The sequence below is a fragment of the Tiliqua scincoides genome, chromosome 5 (genome assembly GCF_035046505.1).
Source record: "Tiliqua scincoides isolate rTilSci1 chromosome 5, rTilSci1.hap2, whole genome shotgun sequence".
NCBI lineage: Eukaryota > Metazoa > Chordata > Lepidosauria > Squamata > Scincidae > Tiliqua > Tiliqua scincoides.
Genome location: NC_089825.1, coordinates 22,837,044 through 22,861,215, shown reverse-complemented (window position 1 = coordinate 22,861,215; position 24,172 = coordinate 22,837,044). Strand labels below are relative to the sequence as shown.

The 24,172-nt window shown below is 43.8% G+C and overlaps 1 protein-coding gene across 1 annotated transcript in view; it reads left to right on the top strand.

Moving 5' to 3' along the window:
- The first annotated feature begins 7,081 nt into the window (after positions 1 to 7,081).
- Positions 7,082 to 24,172, top strand: part of STAM (signal transducing adaptor molecule) — a 40,121-nt gene continuing 23,030 nt past the window's right edge. Inside the window, exons 1-2 of the mRNA XM_066628732.1 lie at positions 7,082 to 7,206; positions 21,870 to 21,954. Of these exons, the coding sequence (XP_066484829.1) occupies positions 7,167 to 7,206; positions 21,870 to 21,954 (125 nt within the window). The 5' untranslated portion in view covers positions 7,082 to 7,166. The remainder of the gene's footprint in view (positions 7,207 to 21,869; positions 21,955 to 24,172) is intronic.

Below are 24,172 nucleotides of genomic sequence, written 5' to 3'. Positions count from 1 at the left end.
CACTAGAATGGAATGTGTCCTGTGTGTACCAAAACCTACTTCTGCAGCAGCTGTTGCCCTGCAGCTGTGTCTCTGGCACTGTTTTAAGGAGTGTCATGTATGCATTCCTTGGCCCAGCAGATATGACTTGTGGCAGCAGCTGCTGCTGTATGCCCAGCATCCCAGGCAGTCACAAAGTTTGGATGAGATCAGAAAATGTAAGATCCCAGGACATTTCTGGGTCCCCTCCTTTGGCTCCTGGGTCCCCTTTTTGACCCTGGGCATGGGTACAAATTTACCCCCCTCTCATGGGCCTTGGGCTAAGCTTAGCTGCAAGGGTAGCATCAACAGCATTCAGGCAAGCCAGCATGCTGGTAGCCCACCAAACAGAGACTTAGGCTGGGAGCCAGAAAAGGCAGGCTGGAGCCCAGCCAAGAGACTTGCCAAAACCAATAGTCACCTTGTGCATGACTGGCCAGAAATACCCCATGACAAGTACAAAAGGAGTGAAAGCAGAAAAAGCTGTTCTCTAACCACTTTGACCATAAGAAAAGCCAGGTAAAGAGCACCTCATTGACCATTGAGCATCCTGTAGCAACACAACAGACACATGGCTGGAAAACTGTAGCACGTGGACCAACCAGAGGGAGCACTGCATGAACTTGACTGTGTGTAATGGAAATGCACAAGATCCCTTGAGATACACCTTGAGGGTGTGGGGTCAACTATGGCTCCTTGCTCTGAGAGATCTGGGAAGCATGGGGTTAAAACCAGGGCCTTAGATTGCAGGGCGTGTGCTGCACAGCTGCAGCCACTTGCATGCAGCAAGGCCCTCAGGATCAAAAGCCACACCTGGAGGAAGTGTGTGGGTGCAGTAAGAAGGTTGGAGAGAATGAGGATGGAAGACTTGGAGGAAAGAGGACCTGTTAAGTGATGGCTGGGCTAGCTGACCAACTTATGATCATGTTTAGAGGGTGGGAAAATAGGTTACTGGGGATTGCTGGAGTAGGGACAGCTAGAGACTGCTGAGTGTTGGAGAGCTGAGGGTGTGCTGCTGTACCTGGGTGCTGCTATACTCAGCTGCTGCTTTGAGAACTGGGAGGAGGGAACTTGCAGCCCCACAGGTAAGCTCCCTACAGGTTACCATGTAGTTACCACTGAGGGTCAATAGGTGTTTTGTATGCCACTAGAGTGAGCTGGGTTTTGAGTGGGGAGAAAGGGGCACCATTTAGCTTAAAGTGGGCATAAGTTCTCCAAGTTTGGAGAGGGAATTTGGCAAAACACAGTGTGAACTTGACTTGCATGTGACACAGGGTCCCTATTGAAATAGTCCTACATACACCTACAGTGCTCTCTGCATCATTGCTGATATGTACACAGTAGCCCTGGCATAGCTGTCAGTATGTTGCCCTCCATCTTCATCAGCAACTGGAGATTGACAGTGACAGTTGTGATGGTCTCAGCAATGTTTGCTTTTGACAAAGCTAAGTTACAAAACTTTGCAAAGCAAAAGCAATTATGGTGTTGAAATTCAAGACGTGTACAAAACTGCTATTCTTTTTTAAATTTGGAATCCAATTAGATGCTCTCAGATGGTTCTAGGCTCCATCTGATGACACTATATCACTTCTCCAGTGCACATATACCCTGTCTGAGTACCTTAAAATGCAAATAAAATTCCTAAAAATGATAAATTTGAACAAAAATAACATAACACTGCTTTTTGTCTTTTTCAATCTATTGAATTCATCAGATATGCAAAAAACAAACCAGTTTCAAATACCTCTATGTCATAGCCACAGGGAACAGGTGACTTATGATTTGAGGTGTTCGTTTCTGGTAAGTAAGATAGCCTTACTGAAGACAATAAGTTTACTTCTGAATAAAATAAATGTTTTCAGGCACTTCTACTCGTACTTAGAACACCCTTCACTGAAGGCATAAGGATATTGTAGACACCGAGCCCTGGTAGCAGAGAGCATACTGCTGAGTCCCACTGTAAGGCCAGCTGAGATAAGAAGCATCTAGTATGAGGACCAGGGATCTCTATCTACAGGTCCAGCCTATTTATACATGGATTTTTTATACAAGGATTTGATTCAACAGGAATGGCCCCTGCAAATTAGAAGGAATGTGCTGATCCCTGGAGAAGGGGAAAATGCATCCCTTTAAAATCAGTTTTAAAACAGTAGCAATAGCCTTCTTAATGAGAGAGAGAGGGAGAGGGAGAGGGAGGGCAGCTGGCTGACAATCCAACAATCCTCCTCTTTTTCCAGTGGCCCCCCCTTCCCCCTGAGCACTGAAAGAAAGGTGATCACTTTGCATTGGTGAAGGGAGGGGCTGAGTGAAGCTTTCTAAGCTCTTGGAGGAGGACTGATTGTTGGATTGTCTTCTTAATGACTCTTATCTTAGAGTCAAAAGGTCAGCAAGGTTGTTTTTAAAGAACTGGAGCAAAGTTTGTTTTTTAAACTGATTTGCTATAGTGTTTTTTTTTGCCATCCACCTGAGTGTTGGAAGGGAATGAGTCTCAACCTGTACTAAGTAACAAGAAGTGTGATCAAGTCTAAGTTTTTATTGCATGTTTTTATTTTTATTGTTTATAAGTTTTTATTGTTTTATTGCTCCATTCAAAGATGGAGCAGAATCTGAAAGAGAAGCATACAAATTGAGCTGTCAGCTATCTTGTCCCAGCAGGGTTCTTGTCCCTTTTCAAGTTGTCCAACAGACAGCCAAGTAGCAGGTCTTGGTGAGGTCTGGCTACACCTGTTAGTTCACTGTCTGTCATAGAGTATGCCATGTAATATGGGCCAGCCTAGAACAAGTATGTCAGCAACCATAGAGGAACAGCTGGGATTGCACTTGTCCCTGCTATCAGGCATGCTGTGGGCTTCCCTTATGGTCTGCATGGGTGGCTGTGTGGAGGCTCATCTGTCTTCTTTCCCTGTTGGACAGCTGCTGTGGAAAGCAAACACAAACATAGTGAGCATAGCAAGATTCAGTTCCCCTTATCAGTTTTGCTTAAAAAAAAATCAAATTTGCCCCCCAATTTTCCTCTTCCTAAGTGGCAGTTTTGTGTTTTAACAAATGGTCAGTGTTGTTGTAACTCTGACAATACAAGCCTATGCATAACTAATCGGAAGTAAGACCCACTGAGTTCTATAGGACTCTCAGGTAAATGCATCTGGGATTGCAGCCCAAGTTTGATCCTAGGGCCCTACTCTCTGCCTACCCCTGGGGGCTGGGGATAAGAATAGGCCCTCAGTTTGGCTGTACTTGTCGTAAGAGGCGACTAAACAGCCACCGGGTAGATGGGACTCGTCAGCCTGGGAAGGCAGCTCATCTGAGAGAAGGAAAACTCTGATCCCAAACCTCCACTGCCTTGTGGCTACATCCAGTTATGGAAAAGGCTTCAGGAGTCAACCTTGAGGCAAAATCTGGAGCCGGAGTCCCTGAGGCAGTTCATGGCTGAACACAGTCACGTTCTGGCAACTCCTGCGACGCCACTGGAACCAACCGTATTGGCCTCTGCCTTTCCATTGGACCATTTCAGCGACGTGGAGAGGGGGGATTTGCTGCATGGGTAACAGTCTATCCTCCATACCTACTTTACCCAGGCTTTGCGCACTGGAGAGGACACTGTTCCAGAACCACCATTCAGAGCGTGACACCATAGTCTTCCGAGACTGAAGGATGCCAACAATGCACTCTCTCCCCGTACAATATTGTCAGTTTGTGGGCTCAAATAAATGAATTGCCTCTCAGTTTTAGGTTTGCCTTTTGTAAAATGGAGGCTTGCAGCAGCAGATATGGAGGCAAAGAAGTGGTTTGGGGTCACTTTGGGGTCACCTTATGCTCAGTTTATTGCCTTGTACAAGTCACTTCTCTCCCAGCCTTATTAGTTTGCCTTCTGTAAGATCAATGTAGCATCAGCAAATGTGGAGTCAAAGGAGTCTGTGTACTCAGGTTGCCTTTTTCAACAACCTCAAATGGGTAATTACCCCTTACCTGGACATCCAAAAGTTGAACTATTCCAAAAATCCAGACATTTTTGTCCAAGACTTAAAAAAAAACTTTTTATAGTATGAGCAGTGGACTGTCTTCAGTCCACTGAATATATAATTTCTATATAGAAATTTCTATATTTTTGATTAGTGACTAGCGATTTTCAACCAGTGTACTGTGGCAGTGTGCTATGGATGGCCTGCAGATGTGCCATAGGCATTTGGGGAGGGTTATTTATTTATTGCAGCCGTACTTGGATTATGCAGACCTGGCCACGGTGATCCATGCCATGGTGACTGAGGTTAGATTACTATAACGCGCTCTATGTGGGGCTGCCCTTGAAGACAGTTTGGAAACTGCAATTAGTGCAGAATGCGGTGGCCATGTAGTTACTGGAGGTAGGCAGTTTGACTCTGTCAGTCTGCTTCTCCAGTGGCTGCATTGGCTGCCCATTCGTTTCTGGGTCCAATTCAAGGTGCTGGTTTTGACCTTTAAAGCCCTATACTGCTCCGGGCCAGAGTATCTTGGAGATCACCTACTCCCATACAATCCGGCTCGTTCTCTTAGGTCATCAGAGAAGGCCTTTTTACAAGTGCTGCTGCCTAGGGAGGTACGTGGGGCAGCGGCAAGAAATAGGGCCTTCTCAGTAGTGGCACCAACACTATGGAATTCCCTTCCCCTTGACTTAAGAATTGCTCCCTCTCTTGAGACTTTTTGGCGAGGCCTGAAGACACTTCTGTTTAAACAAGCCTTCTGAGTTCTCGGTCTTTTTTAACATCTTTTCAACATCTTTTAATATTTCAAATACTTGGTAACAGGCCTGATTCTTTTATGATTTGCTGCTCTATGCTCTTTCTACCTGACTACTTTTTATCTGACTACTGTTTTTATGATTTGTGTTAATGCTTTTATCTGTTTTTAAATTGTTTTTAATCTGTTTTAATCTTGTTGTAAGCCGCCTTGGGTCCCTTTGGGGAGAAAGGCGGGGTAAAAATAAAGTTATTATTATTTATTAGTAGGGTCATTGAGGGATGCCAGACCCTTACTGGTAGCGCAGTGTGCTGTGTGTCAAAAAAAGATAGTGTGTCCTGAAAATTTTAACACCTTGTCAGTGTGCCATGAGATGAGAGGTTTGAAAATCACTGATCTAGAGTAGACAGTCAACCATGGATATAGAAAGCATTGCTTTTTCTGTGGACAGCCCCATTTTGCAGGCAAACTGTCAGTTCTTGTTATCATGGGTTAAGTTCCTGGAAAACCTAGTGGATTCTGAATTGGCGGATACTGAATTACTGAGCCTATGGGAAAAATAGGGTTAGGTTCCAGGGGATCCTCTTCATCAAACATGCTATGAACTTTATGAACCTGAATCTTAACTTGAAGTTATGGGGCTGGGTGACAGTGAGAGCTCATCAACATCTGATGCTTTCTTCTCCATGCTGCCTGTACAACTTGTTAAGTTTGTTGGCCCAACAACGAGGCCTCAGACCAGCTGGGTGGAGGGTTGCTTCACCCATCCTCCTCCTCCACCACTTGGCTCCTTCCTTGGGCTTGTCTCAGCCCAAGTGCAGTCCTCAGGTAGACTTCCAGAGCCCTCTCATCATCAGCGTCTCATTGCTAGAGTTTTGAAGGTTCAGCTGGAGTCACCAAGATGGTGGACTCCAAGTCTGGAAGTAGACACAAATGTGCCCAATGATTCTCCCCAATGCCTGATTGGATAGGGCCAGTTTTTGCCATCAGACAACATTTGCAGATGAGAGCAAAGATGCAGATAACAAGAGGTAGGTGACAATTCTGCTCCTCATGGATAAGTGAATTTGCAGATAGCAAATTTGCATATAAAAAGAACTCTGTGTGTGTACATACAGGTTGTATCTTGTTGTTCTGTTTCGGAACCCCATGGATGATAAAAATTCATGGATACCAAATCAGTGGAAAAATAGCTTTTAAAGACCCACTTCCAGGTTTCTTGCTCTTCCATTGTCACCCAGAATGAATTGGTATAGATGCTATACCACATTCAGCCACTAGATAGGGCGAATAATGGAATCTAGTTGCATGAAATTATAATTATTTTACAGTGCGAAGGTAGGAAATTGGATTTTGATACTTTTTTTCCTTGTTACAAAGCATTTAAAGGTGGATCCCAGAATCTGTGGTGAGTCAAATCAGAGGACACCAAGGTCCCACCTGTGTGTTTAGCAATGCTTAGGCATATTTGTTTGGAAACAGATTTCCTCTGAAATCCAGAGGTTTAACCAGTGACTCATCTACAGAGTTGGCTGCTGCAGCCTGCCCAATTCTGCTGAGCCACTCTTTCACTGCTTGCAGCTTTGCCAATGCAAAACCTTGCTCCCACATTAGTCATGGTAGCTGAGATATAGCTGCTCCTGCAGCTGTAGGTTCCATTCAGCTGTCATGACAGATGGGGGGAGGCTTCCCATGGGCAGAGGTGGGGTGGAGCAGGCTGCAAAGAGTGGCTCAGCAGCACTGGACAGCCTTGTAGCTCTGCCCATACAACCCCCCATGAGTCATGATAGCTGAATGGAACTTCCAGCTGCAGGGGCAGCTGTGTCTCAGCTGTCATGACTGAGGGGGGGCTTTGCAGGGGCAGAGCTGGGGTGGAGCAGGCTGCAAAGAGTGGCTCGGCAGCCCTGCAGCAGCCACCTCTGCAGCTGAGCCCCTGCTCCACTCCTGGACTCCCCAGGAACCTGCCCCAGCACTGCCTATGCCAGCCATTCCTGTGGCCACGCCCAGTCTGGCCAGCCTCCACAGACAGGGTAGGTGGCCACCGCAGGCGCCTGAGGGTCCTCATTCTCCTGCTCTCTCCAGCCAAACTGGCTGGAAGCGCGCAGGCGCAGCAGCCCCAGCGCAGGGCTGCGCTTCTCGCCTCTGGTTCTGCCCAGCGAGGCAGAAGCAGAAGGACCCATCCAAGTACTACGGTCAGGCACTGCATCGGGCAGCCCTTTTTCTCCCGGCATGCACCACGAGGCCGGCTTCTGAGGGAGGAGATGACTGTGGTGAACCAAGCGGAGGCGAGTGGGGGCGCGGCCTACGGGGCGGGGGCGGGGCTTGTGCCGTCGCGGGTCCTCGCTCAGTGCCTGTGCTGAGGTGTTTGTTTCCCTCGGCGGGGTGGGCGAGGAGCAGCTGCTTTCCCTGCCTCCCGGTCGCCGCTCCCCGGGAAGATGCCGCTCTTCACCAGCAACCCCTTCGACCAGGACGTGGGTGAGTGAAGGGGGGAAGGGGTGCCCCACAGCCTCGCTGGGCCCTGCCCGGCTGCCCTGCCCCCACTCCCGCCCCTCACTGGGAAGCAGCTCCTGCCCCCCACGCCCCAGGAGTTGCCAGTCCCCCCCAGCTGGTGCCCTTCCTCACCCTCCTCGCTCTCCTTGCCATATGGTTGTTGGGGTGGGGCTTGCTTCTGAATGAGAGCCCAATCCTAGGCATGTCTACTCGGAAGTAAGCCCCATTGTAGCCAATGGGCCTTACTCCCAGGTAAGTGTGGAAGGGAGTGCCGTCTCTCCTATGCGTGCCTACTCAGAAGTCTCATTGTAGTCAATGGGGCTTACTCCCAGGTAAGTGTGGGTAGGAGTGCAGCCTTGGAGCACAATCCTAGGCTGATCAGAAGTCCTGTTGTGGTCAATGAGGCTTACTCACAGGTAAGTGTGAGTAGGAGTGCAGTCTCTCCTAAGCATCTCTACTCAGAAGTACGTTCCATTGTAGTCAGTGGGGCTTGTTCCTAGGTAAATGTGGGTAGGACAGTGTTCTAAATCATCTATTTTATGTGGTAACCAGGAAAAAAATCCCATACAAACATTTGCCCACACGGGTTAAAGTTAGGGTGGGGTGTCATGAGTCTGTGGAACTCCTTGCCACATGATGTGGGGTGATGGCATCTGGCCTAGATGTCTTTAAAAGTGGACTGGGCAAAGTTCTGGAGGAAAACTCTATCACAGGTTACAATCTATGATGGATATGTACAACCTCCTGATTTTAGAAGTAGGCTACCTTAGAATGCCAGGTGCAAGGGAAAGGCAACAGGGTGCAGGGCTCTTGTTGTCTTGAGTGCTCCCTGAAGCATCTTGTGGGCCACTGTGAAATACAGGAAGCTGGGCTAGGTGGGTCTTTGGCCTGATCCAGTGAGGCTCTTCTTATGTGGGGATATTCAGTGGGTTAGGGCAATGGTTCTCAAACTTCATAGAACCAGGACTAGAATGACAATGTCATTAAACTGGAAGTAATGACATTAAACTTGATGTCATTAAACTGGAAGTGATGTCATGGCCAGAAATGACATGGTCAAGCAGGAAAATTTTTAACACCCCCTTGCAACAAAATCAAATCAAGTAAATTAAAAGTTTACAGTAAGTATAAGTTGAAAAATTCATTTAATATATAGAATTCTCCTAACCTCCCAAGTAATTGCTGATCTGTTTAAAAAAAAATTTCCCAAACACCCCAAAGGCTGCAATTCTATCCAGACTTACCTAGGAGTAAGCCCCTTTGACTGTCATTGTTAAAAGCCTATATGTAGTAGCCTGTTAAAAATATAGATCTGTAGCATTTCCCCAAATGCAGTCATGTACCATGGTTTTATCAAGTCTAATATAGTAAAAATAAAATACACACTGAAATGAATGAATGGGGTCCCGCCTGAAATTGGCTTGCAACCCCCTAGTGGGTCCCAGTCCACAGTTTGAGAAACACTGGGTTAGGGTAAGGGTAAAGTTTACAGCATTTTTTTCTGTGTCAATTCTTGTATGGCTTTTTCATGCTGGCTTTTTTCACAGAACCATTTTACTTGATAGTTTCAAGACCTACCTTTCAGCCATTTGGGGCTTCAGAGTGGTTTACAAAAAGTGGGTCTTAGGCTCAAATAGAATGGTTTTCCACATGTGCAAGCCAACACCCTGGGTTTGATTGTCTTCTCTGGGGCGTGGGCCTTTATGGAAAGTTTATAACTTGCCTTTTAGCCATGGCTGAATCAAGGTGACTTTATACACTTGTGAAATGAGCTATAAAACTTGCTAAGCAAACCCTCAACATTGCCTCATTCCTTTGTTTCGTAAACTACTTTGAGGATTCTTTTTGTTTGAATATGGTGTGTAAATACATTGTATTTGTATGCTGTAAATACATGGCATTGGTATAAACAGGTTTTTTGGATGTAGTTGTACAATAAAACCAAAATTTTTTTGGCTAACAGTCTTCAGGACTTGCTTGTAAAGAAGGAAAGGCAGACCTGTGTAACTTATGTAGGGACAGTGTTCCAGAGCTAAAGGAAAATATCTGTTTCTGGTTACAGTATTGCCACATACAATACACTGCTAAGAACAAAGAATCCACAAAGCAGGGCCTCTGTGGACTGATCTTAATTTTTGCCCAGCCCACAGCTGTACACATTTGATTCCTGGTGCGTATATGCAACATTGGGCAGTAATGGCTTAAAGACTGAACAGGCTTATATGCGAATAGATAACTAAGCCTCAGGCTGCATAGGATTTTAAAGACTAAATCAAGCATTTTAATTTGAGTCTAGAAGCATGTTGGCAACTCTTAGAGTTGAGCCAAGCTGGTTTGATGTACACTGACTATTTCACCCTATTGAACACTCTTGTGACTGAATTTGCATCAGTAAGAAGTTTCTGTTTTCAAAGGCAGTCCCACATAAAGCCCATGGGCGTAATCTAATCTAGATGTAACTAGTGCATGTAGAACTGTAGCCAACACCCACTCTTCTAAATAGGGACACAGTTAACCATACCACTTGAAGGTGGTCAGAGGCAATCCTGTACACATCAACCTGAGCATCTAGGGTCAGCTCTAAATGTGGCAGCACCCTCAAGCTGCATGCTCTTCAAGAGGAGTGCTATTCTGTCCAGTGTCATCTGAACAATAAAGCCTAGAATTGAGAAATCACCTACCGTCAGAACCTGATTAAGTTCAGTCTGTTTGCTTTCAGTTGATAAGGAGTCCCACTGCCTCCCTAGAATTTGCTGAGAGGTAAATCTGGGTGTCATCACCATACAGATGACACTTCAGCCCAAACCTCTGGATGACATTTCACTTTTGTTTCATGTAGGTGTTAAAGAGCATTGAGAACAAGACAAAACCCTGTTGAATCCCATAGATCAATGGCCATAGGACCATAGATCAATGGTCTTTCATATGGAGGTGTTTTATACTATACTGAGCCAGTTCTCTTGTCCATGTAGCTCAGTACAAAACTCACTGGCAGTGGCCTGAGCTTCAAACAGGGTTTCTAACCCTGTGTGGAGATGCCAGGGATTTGAACTTTCCGTGGTCATATTAGGGCAGGTTTTATTGTATCATTTTTAACTGTGTCTTGCTTAGAGCCCAGTGGCTTTTCTTTTTATTTTCACCTCTCATATTAGGCAAAACATATTCTTATGTCACTCATGGCATAAGGAGCTCATGGCAGTCTGTGTGGTTATCTTAGCCCTATAAAAACTCTGCATGATTGAGAGTTGCTTGCCCAAGGTTAGGCATATTAAATTAGCTATAGAGGAAAAGGTGAACTGTAACATATATTAATAAAAATTATCATTTACCATATCTCACCTTGCTATATTCAGTATGAAAATTGTAACATTGTTGCTCCCAGAGGACCAAGGGCATCCAGGGTATCCCAAGCAACAGGGACTTCAGTTTACACAGTTCCCAAACCGCTTACTTGCCTGAACTGAACCTCCTTGCAACAGTCATCTCCCCAGCAAGCTGCCAAGTGCACCCACCTTCTCCCTACCTGTCTGCCCCACGAAGAAGGAAGGGAATCCACCAGGTTATCAGATACAGGTCCAGCCTATTTATACACAGACTTTTTATACATGGATTTGACTCAACAGAATGGCCCCTGCAAATGAGAAGTGCTGATCCCTGGAGATGGGGGAAAATGCATCCCTTTAAAATCAGTTTAAACAATAGCCTTCTTAATGAGAGAGAGAGAGAGAGAGAGGGCAGCTGGCTGACAAGCCATCAATCCTCCTCTCTCCAGTGGACCCCTCCCTTCCCCCTGAGCATGTGAAAGAAATGTGATCACTTTGCATTGGTGAAGGGAGGGACTAGCTTGCAGGAAGATGACTGATTGATGGATTGTCTTCTTAATGACTCTTATCTTACATCACAAATCACAGGAGGAAAGAGACTTTGTTTTTTAAATTGATTTGCTGTAGTGCCATTTTTTGCCATCCATGTGAGTGCTTGGGATGGAACTCACTCAAATAATGAGGCTCAACCTGTAATTTACCCAAACCTTTGGGTAATTTACCCTTTCCTTTGGTTAGCCCAGTTCATTCTAGTGAACCAATAAGGATGCACTCCAGCAATTTACTTAAAGTTTATTAAAGCTTTTCCATGTTAGTAAGAGGAAATCCCTCCACCCCATGTATTGGGGCTTTAAAGGGACGGTTATATATGTTTTAAAGGCAGCAGAAAATAAACTGATTAACTGCTTTCCACATGACTGAATTCTCAGAGTCCTACCAAACAGGGTAGATACAAACAGATAAGAACATCCTGCTGTAGTCCAGTCACAAACCACCCCCTATAGGCTCACTTCTCCCACTTACAGCTAATGCCCTTCTTGGTCCAGTCCAACCAAATACCCTTAATTTGGTCAAGTCATAATCTGCCCTTCTGTTGCTACCCTATGCAACTTCTAAGTCTTGGGTATCTGGCATATCTCAAAATTAACATCACCTGGTCACTGTCCTGGCAGATGGGGGGGGGGGGGCATGTGTTCATCCTATAATGGGCCACCTGGTGAGTTACTCTGTTTTGGTTCCCAGTGCAGTAACTCCACACTGGCATCTAAATTGTCAGCTTTATGCCTCTGGCTGGGCAGTTCTCTGACTTTTCCATCTGTAGCAAACAATTTTACACTTCCCTCCAGTCTGAATCTTACAGGAAGGACATTTACTCTTCATTACCACCCAGCTCTTACAGAAAGGGCATCTCACTTCAAAGTACAGCATTTCCAGCATTCTTCTTCCCACATTTTCCCACTAACTCCTCTGAGAGGATGTAATGGGGTGGAAGACAGGACCCACCTCCATGATAAATATGCACTTATTTAAAAACATTACAAAATCTAAATGTGTAGAAGACTGATCTTGTGTATTGGTAGTAGGTCTCAGTGTCTCTTTTTTCTCTTGCCCCCAACTTCCCAGTGATCTTCCTCCTGAAGCAGACTTCCTGTATGGAAGGCACTGCTGTGAAATAAGCATGTGATTCTAATTGGTGGCCTCCAGTTCTAGTAGTTTGCTGAAGGGGTGGTTGTGGTAACCTGTTTTGTTAGGATCACTTTATGGCAGAAAGGTAGTATGTAAGTTCAGTAGTAGATGCCTCCTATAGACTGATGTGTGTTTACTCATGTGCCTGGAAACTGCTGATGTTTATGGCTTCAGCTTGGGAATATGTGGTAAACATGTATATAATCACATGTGGTGTTGTGATCAATGTGGTATGGTCATGATTCTTTCTACTTGAAAGTGCTTTTTTGTAGGAATTGTGTAGCATGAGGCAGCTGTAAGTCTCATTCTGTAAATGTAAAACATGTAAATGTAAAACATGTAAAATGTAAAACATTCTTTAGTATTCTGTGATCTGTTCTTGTCGGTAAGAGTGCTAGGAGCCTTTTGAGTCCAAAGCGAAGGATTGGAAATGTTGGCATTAAGTTCTGGGTGTAGCATTAATGGTAGTCTAGTTGAGCTATAGCTGGAACTCTCAGCTATATAGGAAAGCAGAGACTTGAACATACTAATTCACAGAAGTTTTGCGAGAGAGATTGGACGTAAATTGGACTTCATTCTGTTCCTTACTGACTCTCTTCAGTGTTTGTGTACAGAGTCATCAGTGATTCATAGAAACACATGGGTGTTTGTCACAGGGCCACACCTTTTACAGCGAGATGGTCTGAGAGGAACTGAAAGAAACTGAATGGAAAATGCTGCTTTTGTATTAAATCTCCAGATAGAGAAATCCAAGAAAAATAGCTATTTCTTTAGATAGCAAGTGTAAAATGTTCAGAATACTGCATAAAAATTGCCTTGTTCTATCAAACCAGAGAAGGGTCACTGGTTTACCACCCTGTTTCCAAGCACTTGTTCAGATGTTGTTTCCTCACCAGAATTTCCCTGGGGAAAAATTGGGAGCAGTCCTTGGTCTTGTGTAAACTTATGTGCTCCCTAACTGGCCTATCTTACAATTCTAGGAGAAGTTTAATCTCCTAGGGCAGGGGTATCCAAACCTTTTGGCCAGAGGGCTGCATCAAATATCTGGCGCAGAAAGAAAATTTAAATATAAAATTTAAATAAATTAGAGATGGAACTTAGATGAGTGAATAAATGAATGAATGAATGGACTCATTCATTCAACACCCTCCAGACACAATCAGAGCACAGTTCTGGTCATGCTCAGTTGAGAGGGCCAGAGGCCTTCAGGGGACGAGAGGTTGTCCATGGGCTAGAAAGAGGCTTGCTGCGGGCCACATATGGCCCCTGGGCCAGGGTTTGGAGACCTCTGTCCTAGGGGAATGACTGTATTCAAACACTGGCAGGGTTCTATGTTCAGGTGTTTGCTTTTCCCACATTAATGAGAGACAGAAGAGGACATGAATTTGTGTGAGCAAGAGGCTTCGTGCTGACCTCAGAGTATGACTGGATGGAATAGGATAATGTCTGAATAGACATCATTAGATATTGGCAATGGATACCTTCACAGTGCGATACCTTTAGGAACAGGGTATGATGGAGATTGTGGTTTACTATTTTAGAATTAAAACCTATATCAATGAAGTGTGTGTTCCCACCAAAAAAATGGATTTTGCTAATATATCTGTTATAGCTCAGTGGTTCCCAAACTTTTTAGAGTCCCTAGAGCAGTGTTTCCCAAACTATGTGTCCATGAGCCACCAGTGGGTCACAGCCTATTTTTTGTTGGGTCGTGAAACTGACAGGGCAGATTAGGGTACGTGCATTGAGAGTTAAACAACCTGCTACTTGTGGGGGGGGGCCTGGAGTAGCACTGCTGCCCAATCACAGTTATAGCCACAGAGGCTTGAATGACTGGTAAAGTGAAGTTTTTTTTTTAGGTGCACCCTGATGCTAAAACGTTTGGGAACCATTGCCCTAGGCTGCTGCCTGATTTATTAATACTATAATGGTGATTGGGCAGCAGTGCTTGCCCCAGCAGCTTGTTTAACCCTTGATGCACATAATCTAATCTGCTCTGTCAGTTTTGTAAACGCACAAAAATTGGGTCGTGACCCTGGACCCACAGTTTGGGAACCACTTTTGTAGCTCATTATTATGCTCTCCTTAAAGTGTTTGAATTGAATGTAGAAGTAATCTGTGATTTGTTGAAGCAATTTATGTGTTTTATAAAAGCCTTGAAAGATATTGGAATGAATCTCTACCAATTATGTTTAGTCTGAATTTTTTCTTTAAAAATTTCAGAAGTGTTCACAGTAGGTTAACTATAGTATAGTAGTACCAAAATTTCGAATGCAGTCTTATGCAGGCATGCTTGGGAATAAATCTATCAAACTTATTGGGACTTACATCAAAGTAAATATGAATAGGGTCAGGGTGTACATTGCCCTAAACTTAGTTTCTTTAAAGAAGTATTTATTTCTGTTTTGAGTAGCAATTGCAAACTGTGTTGAGTTACATGTATTGGGAGCAAGTTCTGTGGAAGAGCAAGAAGACAAGGCTTGTGAAGTTCAGTAATGCTGTTCTGTAACTTTTTTTAACTGAAAAAAATGTTGGTGGCAATGGGGGGACAAAAACTTCACAGTTTGTCTCTTGTCTGCTTTCCCAGGCATAATTTCCACCTGCAAATTGTCCATTTGAGCTCAGTCAGTGCTTAAAACTTGACTAGGGAAGCAAGTGCTTAGTTTCAACTATAAGCCTGCAGGCAAAGTTTATTCTTAATGTAACTATTGTACAATCACTAGTCCTTGGGGTGCTATTAATTATATGATCTGTTAATCTGAATAATATAACATCAATCTTAATATGATTTAATTTTCTTAAGTCTGAACAGATTTTTATTTAAAAATTAGCCATATGTAAATCCATCTATGTATCATTAGATTCACCAGCCTTTTTGATAACCATTAAGCCTTCCAGAAGCCATAACAGCAGTTGTATGATAATCTACAAGGTGTTAACACCTTGAGCGTTACCTTACTATTGAGTCCTTAAGTGCTGGCTTACATTTTAAAAAACAGGAATGTATAAATTAACTAGTATTAATATTTATGTTGAGATTTTATAGCAAGGATTGTAATCAGTTTGTACTTTGTAGACTGGTAGGGCTTATTACTGTTAGAGTAATTACTGCTGATTATGTATTGCTTTTAGTTATTGTCTCTTAAATCTGTATGACTATGTGAATTCTTTCTGACTTACATTATAACTACAAGATTCTGTTGGCTGACCTGCACACGTTTAGTTTTAGAAGAATTGTTCATCTGTTGATCCTGAAACTAGCAGTTACTAATTTTCAATGTATTAATACAGTTATTTGTAGATAAATATATAATTTTGTTAGTAATTTTTCAGATCAGTCTTACTTAGGTTGCACTAGGTCAGGGATGTGAAGCACGTTTCATACAGAGGACTAAAGTTAGCATTCGTGGTGCCTGCTGAGAGCCGTAAGTGACATCATTAAGCAGAAAGTAACACCATCAAGCAGATGATGGCCAGAAATAAGCACTATTGTTTTCACGTAGTAACTCATTAGCTGCAAACTACAGAAAATGTGCAAATCTGGTTCATGTTGTCAAGATATGAGAGTCTGATTATCAAGCTGCAAATGGCTTCTGGGGACTGCATCCAGCCTGTGCGCCTTATGTCTGTCACCCCTGCACTGAGTTGTGCATCCTTTGACTGTTATCAGGTTCGCATCTTTGTAATGGTGTTAGCTATAGTATAAATTTTTGGGGGGTCTTCTGGGTTTTTTAGAAGAGAACTGGAGTCCACTGACTCTGTGCTGATAAAAAGGGTCTGGTTTGGAATATGATTGTGTACATGTAAGTGTCAATCAGATGTTTCTTGACAACCCAGGGTCATGCACAACCATGTCCAAGATTTCTTCGAAAATACCCTGAGCAGCTGATATTAGGGGGGAAAATCTGCTGGGGAATTCATAGTCAAAAATAGTCTAGGACAGGGGTGTCAAACTCATTTCATACTGAGGGCCGAATGGCATTCATGATGCCTGCTGAGGGCCAGAAGTGATGTCGTTAGGTAGGAAGTGATGTCATTAAACAACTCATAACCAAAAATTAGCACTTTTTCTCACTTAGGAATTCATTAACTTCAAATGACAAAAGAGAAAACACACAAATCTTTATCATATTTCAAGATAATGGGTGAGCCCAATTTTCATGGGGGCTGCCCTTTTAGCAGGAACACCTCAGCACTGCTCAGCAACTGCGAGCCTGAGGACTGGATAAAAAGCTTCTGCGGGCTGCATCTGGCCCCCGGGCCTTATGTTTGACACCTCTGGTCTAGGAGATTGCAGAAGGAGCAGTAAAATTATCCTGGTGGCAGATATGTGATTTCTCTATAGACAGTGATGATGATTCAGATCCAGTAAGCAATGATCCCACTGAAATGAGCTTGTTTTTAGGATCATATGTTGGCCATGTAACAATCAAGGACAGCCCAGTCAAGTTTTACATGTCATGCTACTGCTGAAGATTGACAGTTGCTTATCATTCTATTTGCCATAGCTTTGGTGCATATTATAACATAGCTTACATATTCTGCAGTGGCTAATATTTAAAAATTGACAAGGTTTATGAGGGTAGGAAAAACTTCAGTAGCTTTAGATAACACCTACAGTAAGTTTTTGGTAATTTGAAATTGTATATAAATTTGATCAGTCATAAATATTGACTAGTTGACAACCCTTATATTTCAAAAACTTTGTTTACATTTTAACTCCCATTTCATATGAGTGATAATGTAGTGGCTGAAAATCAGTGAATTGAAGCTTTATGATGATACGTTATCTGGTTGAAGTCATAAGGTGTTAACCAGTTGGGGCTAGGTGGCAGGATATCTCTGAAAAGGTTGTTAGCTTTGCAGATAGAATGGTCCTTGGTTGGTCCTTTCTAGATTGGGCCTTTTCAGCAAAGCTCAGGCCTGATTTGGAATACTTTTGATTCTGACTAGTCAATTCTAACTGTGGAAATTCCTTTCCAAGACTTACATTTGCAAGGGATTATAATTGTAGGAAGGCTTTATGCCTGGGTATTTCTCTGAGAATGAGTAGGTTTCTATCGGTCTTCAGCCTTAGATGCTAGATGCCTTTCTTACTGTTTTCCCTGCTTACAAGAGCCAGTCTGGGAAAGGGGCTAGTGGAGTGGGCATGGAGAGATGGTGGCAGTGTAGACCTCAGGTAAGGTGGTGAAGCCCATTTTGAATTTGGACCAAGCTTAAATGAACTAAATTGACATAATCTGAACTGAGTTGAAATTGTTTGAATCAGGCCCAAGAGACCATGCATATTGACTTGATTTATTAGCCAATTATTTGTCAGTCGTTCAGCACCACATCTCTCTATAGTCACATGTGCCATTGTCTCCAAACATTCTTCTGAAACTTGCACAGGGTCCAGAGCTTTGCAATCCAATTCCACCATGATACTTCAGCAATGTTATCCTTGGTTCCTCCCCCCTCCCCCATTCTTCCCACAATCTCTCCAGTTCTAAAGATCTTGGGTAACAGAGGTGGGAATGCTTTGATTAAAGCTTTGAGGTTTGCTGCCATTCAGAGTAAACAGTGTTGTGCTAGATGCTCTAGTGCAGGGGTCGGCAACCTGCGGCTCTAGAGCCACATGTGGCTCTTTCAGCTGTCTGCTGCGGCTCCTCCCTGTGAAAGTGGCAAAGGGGTTAACAGGAGGCACCTGTGTTGGGAGGGCAGGCTGCTTCCCTCCACTCCCTGAGCTCACTGCCCTCCTCTCCCTTCACCCCCACCTGCCCCACATGGTTTCCCTTTTCAATTTTGCCCGCTCTGCAGGCTTAAGCTCCCTGTTTTTCCCTTCCCCAACTCTCCAGCAGGCTCAGCCAATCAGCATCCAGCAGGCTCCTGGCTTTTTCTGTTGGAATGGCTCAGGGCCCTTCACTGGCTGACCACCAGCCAATCCTGAGCTGCCCTCCTCCTCAGCCATTGCAAGCCCTTGCAGCCCACCTTTCCTTGAGCAGGTCCCCACTCAGTGCAAGGAGAGGCTTTTCCTCCACAGCAGAGGAGACATCCTGTGTGTCTACTCAGTAGTAAGCCCCATTACAGCGGATGAAGCTTACTCCCAGGAAAGGGTGCCTGGGATGGCAGCCTTGGAGCCTGCTCAAGGCCAAGCGCAAGGACGGGTGAGTGGGAGCCTGCAGGTCTGTTCAAGAGTAAGCCCTGATGTAGTCCCTGGGCTACTCCCAGGAAGGTGTGGAGGGCTGTAGCCTCAGCCTCCTCCTGTGCAGGTCTACTCACAAGTAAGCCCCACTGTAGTCAGGGTGTGGAGGGCTGCAGCCTCAGCCCCCTCCTATGCAGGTCTACTCACAAGTAGTCAGTGAGGCTTCCTCCCAGGAAAGTGTGGAGAGGACTGCAACCTGAGAGCTCCAACCAACTTGTCTGCATTGTAGCCAATGGGGCTTACTCCCAGGATAGTGTGGAGAGGGTTGCAACCTGAGTGAGGGAGGGCAGGCAGGTAGGGCAGAAGCTGACCTGTGGCTGCCCCCCCTTCTTCTCTTCCCCACCTCTGGAGTCTGTGTCCTTTTTTCCTTCCAGCAGGGTGCCTCTGGAAGGTGGGGGGAGTTCTTTAGTATCCATGTAAGATAAGCAGATGTCATAACCGCCATATGTATTGGAATCCTGGAAGATCTGGTGAGGAGGTTGATGTGGTGTCAGCAGTGGCCCCTTTAAGGGTAAGGCCTGGGCATCCAGCAGAGTGTGCTGCACAGCTGCAGCCACTTGAAGGCAATAGGGCCCTCAGGGATATAATGGGCACCTGAGGAAGGGGGTGTGGGTTGTAGAAGGAGTGCAGGTTGGGGGTAGGAGAGGAGACTGACTGACTGGGCTTATTGACTTTGACTTGGACACTCTGACTTACTTTGGAATCTGATCTTGGACTGTGACTTGGCTTATTGACTTTGGACTCTGCCCTGGATACTCTGACTGACTTTGTGACTAACGGACTGCTGGAGACACTGGAGTTTGAAGTGTGGCTGCTGTGCCCAAGACCTGCTGAGGACCAAGGGGCTGCTGTAGTGGTGGGAGGCTGCTGGCAGGAGAGAGGACCTCTGCAGGTTGAACAGGCAAGCTACCCTGGAGGTGGGGTCCAGCAGGACTACAGGGCAGAACCAGGGTCATTTGTTGGGGGAAAGAAGGGGAGCTAATTTGCTTAAAGTGGGCATAATTCTCCAGGCAGAGAATGGCCTTGGAATCAGGCAAAACACCATAGAGCAGGGGTGCTCAAACTTTCAACTTTAGGGATGCTGGACCTTTAACAAGTGTATAGAAGAGAGAATTTCAGCAGGTGCAACTTGTCATCCCACAGATGACAAGCTGCACCTGCTGAAATTATCTCTCCTACACAATTTTAAAGGTCCAGGGTCCCTAAAGTTGAAAGTTTGAGCACCCCTGCCATAGAGGACCAGGCGTCTGAAAACATAGGACAAGAATGTATGACAAAACTAACTTAAAGCTACAAGAGGGGGCTACATTATAAAAATGGGACCTATAAGAGCAAAAAGGTAAAAAACAAACAAACTGTATATGCAGTATTATCTTCATTTTTAGATGTCAAAAGGGTTTTGTGGCTCCTGAGGTTTTTTTCCTCTGGAAAATGGGTCCAAATGGCTCTTTGAGTGTTTAAGGTTGCTGACCCCTGCTCTAGTGGTTTAACTTGGTATAAGTCAACTTGATGTATTCAACATGTGGTCTGTGCCCTCTTAAATCCAGTATAACTTTCTTCTTAGTTTACCTGTAGAATTAGATTATGTATCATTAGAACTTCCTGACAATTGGGTATGGAAGAACATTTTAGTTGTAACTTGGAGGCAAATCTGATTTCAGTTTAAAAAGAAAAGCAATTTTCCTTTGTCTGTTGGGTTAATCAGTCAGGAAGGTCTTGCTCCTGACCCATGCTGGCTGCCTGCTGTTCTCGTAGTGTCCATATTGCTGCTCTGTGTGCTGGTATTCAACTACTAACTTTTGGGGCTTATTCTGGCCCATCCATTATAGCTTTTTCTTGTATGGGGGACATCAGGTGTCTTGCTTTCCTTGAGTACAACAGCCTCATTGTTCTCATCTCCCCCTTACTGTACCTTCTTATAGATCTGAGGTTATTAAACTGGGGAGTCACAATGCCCTTGCTGGAGCACCTCAGGATCTGACTTCTTAAGGGGCCAGGGAAGGGGGAAGGTAGCAACATGATTTCCAGACTTGCACCGCTGTCTTTTTTTACTTTATTGGTTCCGGGGTCCAGGGTGACCCACAGAGCTCTCGGCATGGCTCCCTGCAGCCCAAAGAATGTTAAAAAAAAAAAAAATCATGACCCACTTCTAGTTTTGTGATCACATCCTGGAAGTGGGTTGCAGCAGCTTTTTTTTTTACATTCTATGAGCTGTAGGGAGCTCTGCGGGACTTCCTGCACCCCCAAACTCTAGCAACAAGTGAAGTAAAAAAACCCTTTCCCCACAGTGGCGTGATCCTTGGGATTGTGTTGCTGCCATTTTTACCCACACCTGCACAAATGTACCTTGGGGGTTTTACTCCTGAGAAGTTTGAGAACCACTTGCTTTAAATCCTTCCAAGTTCTCACTCTTTTATCTCTGCCATACGGGTTTGTGTGTGTGTCAAGCTTATACAAACTTATATTATTGTGCGAGACCAGATTACTCTGGTATAGCTATTTAGGACCCATGGGTCTATTTCAGTAGTTTTTCAACATTTGTCCTCTATCGTACCAATTCACATGGTCCACCTATTCCAAGTACCACCCGAAGTAACTGGCATCACCAGTGACTTCTGGATTGGGAGGCCAATTGTGATGTGACCAACACCAGGAAGAGGCTTAGGGTGGATGGGAGGGCTTTTTAGAGTGTGGAAGAGCATGTTTTGGAGCTCTGTCCACTGAGCCAATCCTCCTACCACTGTTTGTGTCGCATTCTTGGTCTCACTACTGGACAGCAGGCATTCAGGAATCTTACGAGTACCACCAGATACCACCTCAAGTACCGCTGGTGGTACTCTTACCACTGATTGAGAAACACTTGTCAATTTAGTCAGAGAAGTCTTCCCTTCTCTCTCCCCCCCGCCACTCTAGCCCTTCTTTCCCCATCACAGTTTTTCCATGTCTGCATCATGCAGCAGGAATTGTAGAGAAAAAGTGTTGGGAAGGTCAACATAGGCCTAAAGTTGTTTGCCTATTCTTTGATATAATTATATTTACAACAGGATGTCTCCTTTCAAAATGAGAGATTTATTTGAAACAGCTAAGATGAAAACAGTACATGATTTATTATTATTATTATTGGCTTGCAGGACCTACAGGAGCGGCTGCAGCAGTAATGTGTTGACTTGACAAACCAATGTGCTAATGTCTTGAGTAATGAGACCCTGCTATTAAGCATGTTCACAGCCTTAGAACTACAAGTGTGTTATATTTTCCTGAGAGTTCATGTATCACTTTGTTTCAAACCAGTCATGATACAATGCTACATTAAATCTGCGTCTAAAAATGCTTCAGCATAGTTAAAAAAAAAAAAGATGATCATATCCATTTATGTTCTTGGTTCTGTGCAGCATTGATACTGAATTTGCACCTGTGTATTAAGTTTCATTTGAAGTCTCTCTTGTGTTTTTAAGAAAAAGCAACCAGTGAAATGAATACTGCTGAAGACTGGGGGCTCATTCTAGATATTTGTGATAAAGTTGGACAGTCACGAACTGGGTAAGTGTAAATTTCCTGTTGGTTAAGTCTTCAGTATTTTTTGTTATACATACTATAAAAGGAGAACCGGAAAAGCACCTGCGTTACCATTCAGTGAACTGAACTTCAAAGTATTGTGCAGAGTTGGCATTTTTAAAAGTCACTGGAAGTTTGGAAAGTGTATTTGGCAGAACTGCTTTTATGGGACTAATGTACAATATTCATCAATAAAATGTTGTATTAGGCATTTTCATATTGTGTTCTGCAATTACCACAGGATTGCTATACCATATTGGTAAAACCTTCTTTGTTCAGAAATGTAATTCTTCCCTTTCTAAAAGTGTTGCTGAAACTTTGGAATGATTGGGGGCCTAAACCTATCCAACTTCCTAGCACTGATACAGCTGCAGTGCAGCCCTAAGGTAAGGGAACAAACATTTCCTTACTTTGCGGAGTGACTGCACCCCTCCCACCTCAGGATACAGTGCATACTACATTGGCATGTCTACATCAGTGCTGGGAAGTTGGATAGGATTGAACCCTAAGTATGCAAATATCTTATTTTCTAATTAGTTTCTAAAAATCTCTTCCTATAATAGTTTAGTCAACTATTGTCTTTTTTAATTCCCTCAGTTTTTAAAATCCTCTTAGAAACTAATTAAATGTGATACTTTATTACACTTTATTATACTTTATTATAATTGTATGGTTTATTAATATAATCTAATAACTTGCATTTCCCCTTCTCAGTACCATTGTGTAAGCGCATAGCTGTTCTGTCACTTCATTGTTGAATGCAACTGAAAAGTTCATTGGAAGCATTCTACGGTTTCATCTTTCTGTTGCATTCAGTGCGCAAGAAAAAGCAGAGTGCAAACGCGGATGCTTGGAGTTCAAATTGTTCCAAGCCTGCATCTCCCTTCTCAGCTTCTTCTTGCGCCTTGTGAAACTAATAGAAGCAGAGCCCACTGATCACCTCAGTGCTTCTTATTCTGCCCCAGGAACACCACAATCAGGGAGGAGTCTCCCACTTCCTTTCCTTTGTCAACTTGTTCATCCTGCTCCAGTGTGACAAGGATATTTGAGTAATAATGCTTGTGGACTAATGCCCTGAGTGGATGTTGCTCAAGAGTTTGGAGGGGGATGGGTGTGAACACATAGATCCTAAACAAAATTTTTTTTTTAAATTGTCTCCTTTTGTTTGAACATCAAGGTTTTTCAGGTGGGGTGACAGAAAAGTTGTTCTTTCGATATTCCAGACTTGGATCAATGCTGTCTTCTAAACATTTTTCTTAATGGCAGAGGCTGTTTTAAACTGTACATTAAACTCCTTAACTTGCATTGGTTTAACTTTCTTATATTAGTGTTTTACAAGGGCTGTTTTACTGCCTCTACTAACATTATCACCTATGATTTATAATGACTTATTTACGGTTCCCATAAGTGTTTTAGAGTATGTAATGAGTATACCTGTTCTTGACAGCACCATTTAGACAATACTTTCCTATAGGCTTGCTGTGCAAATTCTGGCTCTTACCTTTTTTGACTGACTCTGAGATCTAAAGCAAATCTGTTGAGCCTTGCTTCTTTGGGTTCCTTTGCTGAAACCCTTCACATTTTTGGCTTCCTAATTTGTATTTATACCCAGCAATGTCGATATGCCAAGTATGTATATTAAAACATACAAGTCACAAAAGCTTAGACACTGTCCCTATTTTCTGTTGTCTAGAATTGACATCTTAACATTGCAATGCATGTCTACTTGGAAGTAAGTCCCATTGTATTCAATGGAGCCTTCTCCCAAGAAAGTGGGAATAGGATTGCAGCCTTACTCATTTGTGTTCTGATGCTTGATGATTCTGTCAGCAGCACTAAGATCTTAATTGGTTAGTCTTCCAGCTGCATGCTGAAACAGCTGCGAAATACAGGATTTTAGCTTAATTGTAATTGACAGGAATGTGTCTTCCTTTGCCCAGCAAAAGGTAGCATCAAAGATGGATGAGTTAACATGCTTTCTAAGTTGGGTATTCATATGGAAAAGGGGTGATTTATTTTAAAAACAAATTGTACAATGCTGCTGCATGCCAGTTGTTCTGCCAATGCTTCTGAATGCAGTTTTCTGGATTTGGGCTGGGAAAGGATTTGAGGCAGCAGTTAATCAGAATGATTTTTTGCTGCAGAATGGTGAGTTTTGGTTGGAAATCCAAACCAGAAACAGCCCTGTGTCTAACCTGTGATA